Consider the following 5162-nt stretch of genomic DNA (forward strand, 5'->3'; position numbering starts at 1 on the left):
TATTGGAAAGATGACATAGTAGTTGAAGCATGACAAAAGTTATCATCTATTATATTGATAATAATTATTTCTAACTTTTATTCGTTTTGATACAACTTATATAGCTACAAAAGGGGCATTTGTGGAAATAATTTTTCAGCTTTCTCCTCAAAACGCTTTTTTAAGTGTACTTTTTATGCTTTGGACTTATTTCATTACCAAATACTTAACCTCAAGGGAGGTTTGTGCAATTTTACAAATCTTAAGGGAGGTTAGTAAAATAGTTGGAAATCTCTGGAGAGGTTTAAGAAATTATCCCTATGATAAAAACAAAGGAGTAACGGAACACGCGTGTGATGGTACTGATCCCCAACTCATGTTGGATTTATTTTATTAATAAGGACGATTTATTTATTTAAAAAAGAAAACCGTGGAAATGCTGGTAACTATTAAACGTTTGTATACAGCATGAAAAGTAAAAGAGGTAAGGCGCCCGCCGGAGGTGGTGGGGTTGGTGGTCGAAGGACGCAAGATGGTGGAGTGTCAAATATGCTCATGGGGAACACCAAGAAGTTAACTACACTGTCTTGAAACTAAAATTTCTCAAATATCTTTAGTATTCTCGGCATGGTTAGGAATATGGACAACTACAAGAAGTTATGCATTGAACTTGTATTGTCTACTTGTCTGGTAGTATCTACTTTGGCCATGTCCACAACCAACTTCACCACTGATCAGTTAGCCCTTCTTAGCTTGAAACAGCATATAACTTCTGATCCTGGAGGTTCAATCTTGGGAAACAATTGGTCCACTGCAGTCTCCGTCTGCGAGTGGATTGGAGTCACTTGCAGCCCTCGCCATCCGGGCAGAGTTACTCAGGTTAATATTTCGAACATGGGTCTGGCGGGCACCATTCCTGCAGACATAGGAAACCTCTCGTTTCTTGTTTCTCTTGACATGAGAAATAATAACTTTCATGGCGTGCCACCAGAAAGGATGGTTAATTTGCGTCGATTGAGGTACATTGATCTGAGATTCAACAACTTTGTTGGAGAGGTACCATCATGGTTCGGTTTTTTGGATAAGCTCCAATCCCTGCTTTTATCCAAGAACCAGTTTAGTGGAGTTATACCAAAACAAATTGGGAATCTCTACAAGCTTGAGCACCTGAGAATGCCCTACAACAACTTGGAAGGTACTGTCAATCCATCTATTCGTTATGCAGTTTGTCACAATCAAGAAATGACTATGTAAAGTTTGATTAAAGACCGGGGGAAGTATCTATCCTATGCACTTGTCATTGAAATTAAAGACTTGGGTAGGCCTCTGTAGGTTCTCCTCGGGAGTAACTATGCCTAAGCAAATGAAAATCAAAATAGGTACAAGTATCTGATTTCAACCCAAAGCTTACTTAGCTTCTACATGCATGAAACTTTGTTAACCTCAGAAAAGGTGATGTAATTAACGGTTTTGCAGGAGGAATACCAAAAGAGATTTGTAATTTAACCATGCTCAAAAGCTTAGTCTTATGCAGCAACCACCTGACAGGTACGTTACTCACCCTTCAAAGATGCAGAATTATCACTTACTTTACCTCCATGAACATTCATTTGCATCAATCTCTTTTTTGACCTTTTTAGTTGTCCAGTCTGGTAGATAATAGGCTTAGAAGCGTAGTTGCCGGGATAATAGAACCGTTGTGTATTACTTACTATAAGTTGATTCTTTTGGTGATGATATTATGATCTATATTTTATCATATTAGAATTAGTGCTGAACATTCTAATTCTAATACGATAAAACAAAGACCTTAATCATTGGACCATATTAGTAACTTTTAGTCTCAAGGTTTATTCAGAAGAACTGTACCACATAATGAGGCTTCATTTGTGCGAGCTTAATTGTAGTTGTATGGATGGTACTCATTTTGGATTGGCAGGTTCGATTCCACAGGAAATCGGCAACTTGATCAAATTGGAGAATCTTTGCCTTCAATTCAACAGCTTAACTGGTTCGATTCCAATTGGGATATTTAATATTTCGGCCCTGCAGATTTTCTCACTTGTAAGAAATCATATTATTGGCAATCTTCCACCAAACTTTGGTTATGCTCTACACAACTTGGAAGAATTTGTAATTGGTGGGAATAACTTGAGTGGAGTTATACCCAGGTCTATCTCAAACTGTTCAAAACTGGCCAGATTATCCCTTGGTCAGAACAAATTCACTGGCAAAGTTCCCAATTCCATTGGAGATTTAAGACTTCTTGAAGTCCTGGATTTATCTGAGAATGATCTGACGAGTGATCAATCTGAATCTCCAGAGTTGAGCCTCATCACTTCTCTCACATATTGCAAATCTTTAACAAGACTTGCATTGGCAGGTAATCCTCTCAATGGCATGCTCCCTGTCACCATTGGAAATCTTTCTAATTCTCTTGAAAAGATATATGCACGTAGCTGTAGGATCAGAGGTAGCATTCCAGAGAGCATTGGCAACTTAAGCAACTTGATAGTATTGAGCATATTTGACAATGCCTTGACTGGTTCCATCCCTAGTACACTCAAAGGTTTGCAAAAGCTTCAAGGTCTATTACTTTACGACAACAACATCGAAGGAACCATTCCTACCAATCTTTGTAATTTACCAAGTTTGAGTACCGTGGATGTAAGCCATAATCAAATTTCAGGTACCATCCCAGAATGTATAGGTAATCTCACATCTCTAAGGAATCTCCATCTTGGATTCAACAGATTAGCCTCTAGTCTTCCTAGAAGCTTGTGGAATCTCAAGGATCTCTTGAAACTTAACCTAACATCAAATGTCTTAATTGGATCTCTTCCTCCAGAAATTGGAAAGCTAGAGGTTGTAATGTTGTTAGACTTGTCTGTGAATCGTTTCTCGGACAGCATACCTAGTACAATTGGGGCGCTGGAAAATGTGATTCGCCTTTCTTTGGCACGTAATGCCATTCAAGGCTCAATTCCTGAGTCACTTAGTTACTTGTTAAGCCTTGAATTTTTGGACCTGTCGCATAACAACCTTTCTGGTTCAATTCCCAAGTCATTGGAGGCTCTTAAATTTCTCAAGTACTTCAATGTTTCTTTTAATGATTTAAGAGGTGAAATTCCATCTGATGGTCCTTTCCAAAACTTCAATCCTGAATCCTTCATATCCAATGCAGCATTGTGTGGAGCATCTCGTTTTCATGTCAAATCATGCGAAACTGTTGCTGAGCATAGATTGAAGCACAAGAGGAATATACGGATCATTTTTGTTGTGTTAGGAACTGCAACTGTACTAAGTGCCATGGCCTTTGGATTCCTTTTCTTCAGATACCGAAAGAAAGATATCGTCTCGAGTCGAAGAAATTTCTCGTCATTGATGTCCAAACCAAGATTTTCATACAATGAACTTTTTCAAGCAACTGATGGTTGGAATAATAGAAATTTACTTGGCTTGGGGAGCTTTGGATCTGTTTACAAAGGTACTTTTCGTGATGGGATAGTTCTGGCTATCAAAGTATTTAATTTGGAACTAGAAATGGCATTTGAGAGCTTCGATGCAGAATGTGAGATGTTGAGCAATTTTCGCCATCGCAATCTAACTAAAGTTATAACTTGTTGCTCTAATGCTGATTTTAAGGCCATAGTGCTTGAATACATGCCTAATGGTAGCCTTGAGAACTGGTTGTATTCCCAGAATCATTTCTTAGATGCTACGCAGAGATTGACTATCATGATTGATGTCGCATATGCACTGCACTATCTTCACCATGGTCATTCAACACCAATGGTCCATTGTGATCTGAAGCCTAGTAATATCTTGCTCAGTCAAGATATGGTTGCACATCTTTGTGATTTTGGTATCTCTAAATTGTTGAGCCAAGAAAGCAGCTTTACATACACTCAAACACTGGCTACATGCGGATATGTTGCACCAGGTAACTCTATACAGTATATGCACGAACACAACCATGTCATAACTCATACGCAGTTTGTTATAGTAACCTTCATCACTGATCTTTTTGCATGCTTATTGCTGTAGAGTATGGATCTGAAGGACTGGTTTCGACGAGATGTGATGTTTACAGTTATGGAATTGTATTGATGGAAGTATTCACCAGAAAAAAGCCGAATGATGAGATGTTTGGTGAAAATTTGAGCTTGAAGAGTTGGATACTTGATTCTTTGCCAAATGCCATAGTTCAGGTTATAGATGACCAACTTGATTAGGCCTGATAAAAGCAGCTTTAGCCAGGAGCTAAATTGCATATCAGCTATAATGGAAGTGGCAATGAAATGCTCAAGAGATTCGCCAAGAGACAGAAGTACAATGGGAGATGTTCTCGAGGAATTGAAAAAGATCAAACTTCTTCTTTCAGCATTGGACAGAGAAGATTGAGTCTCATCTGATCAATGGCAAGTGAGGACATACTGTGGTCATTAGCTGAAGTCAGAGTTACTTACAAAGGAGTTTTATAATCGTTGATGACTTCAGATGAAGTTTGTCATGCTGCCACAGAATGAGGTTCTTGGTTCTTGATGGAAATCAAAAGACAGAGGGAAACTTTTGGGCGTGGTGATTTTTTTTACACTCGCAACTTTGGATGTGTGCTACATATGCATAATCAGAATTTTAAATTTAGATTCATGTTATATGACATGATCTAAATTTACTAGTTTAAAAAATGTATATATACACCAACAGCATATGAAAAAGTTATTCATAAGTTAAATCCTTGGGTAGATCATTGCCTTGCCTGACGCGGATCGGAGCACAACAATGGGAAATGATCCATCCTAAAGTTGAATTCCTGCCAAATCAAAAGTAAGAAGCCAGCTCAGCTCGGCCAAATTTGAACTATTCATTTCAATTTTTTTTAGTATTTTTATTTTCATAATGCAAGCTATATTTGTGCCCGCTCAACTCAGTCTAATTTGGACACGAATTATTCAATGACATCCAAATGCAACAACAAAGTTTGCAACGCATTCTTTATAGGTTTCTTTCATTTATTTTATTACTAGGAAATGTTATTTACACTTTCATTTTTGTTAATCACACTTCCACTAATATTTTTATCAGATGGTTTTTATTTATTAGACTATATGATAAAAATAAATGACGGGAGTATGATTAACAGAAAATGGAGTACAAATAATATTTTTCTTTTTTTTCCC

The 5162-nt window shown here is 37.6% G+C and overlaps 1 protein-coding gene across 4 annotated transcripts; it reads left to right on the forward strand.

Moving 5' to 3' along the window:
* Nucleotides 1–385: 385 nt before the first annotated feature.
* LOC113713761 (uncharacterized) lies at nucleotides 386–4855 on the forward strand. 4 transcript variants are annotated; one of them, XM_072069841.1, is made up of 5 exons: nucleotides 386–1174; nucleotides 1456–1527; nucleotides 1919–2689; nucleotides 3164–3922; nucleotides 4027–4855. In XM_072069841.1, exons 1-5 carry the CDS (start codon nucleotides 607–609, stop codon nucleotides 4212–4214), a joined length of 2358 nt encoding a protein of 785 aa, XP_071925942.1. In that variant the 5' UTR covers nucleotides 386–606; the 3' UTR covers nucleotides 4215–4855. The 4 variants fall into 4 exon arrangements, with proteins under 4 accessions (XP_071925942.1, XP_071925941.1, XP_071925944.1 ...); XM_072069843.1 differs by having other exon boundaries at nucleotides 387–1174; nucleotides 1919–2362; XM_072069840.1 differs by having other exon boundaries at nucleotides 1919–3922.
* The last annotated feature ends 307 nt before the right edge of the window (nucleotides 4856–5162 follow it).

The sequence above is a fragment of the Coffea arabica genome, chromosome 10c, assembly GCF_036785885.1.
Source record: "Coffea arabica cultivar ET-39 chromosome 10c, Coffea Arabica ET-39 HiFi, whole genome shotgun sequence".
Lineage (NCBI taxonomy): Eukaryota > Viridiplantae > Streptophyta > Magnoliopsida > Gentianales > Rubiaceae > Coffea > Coffea arabica.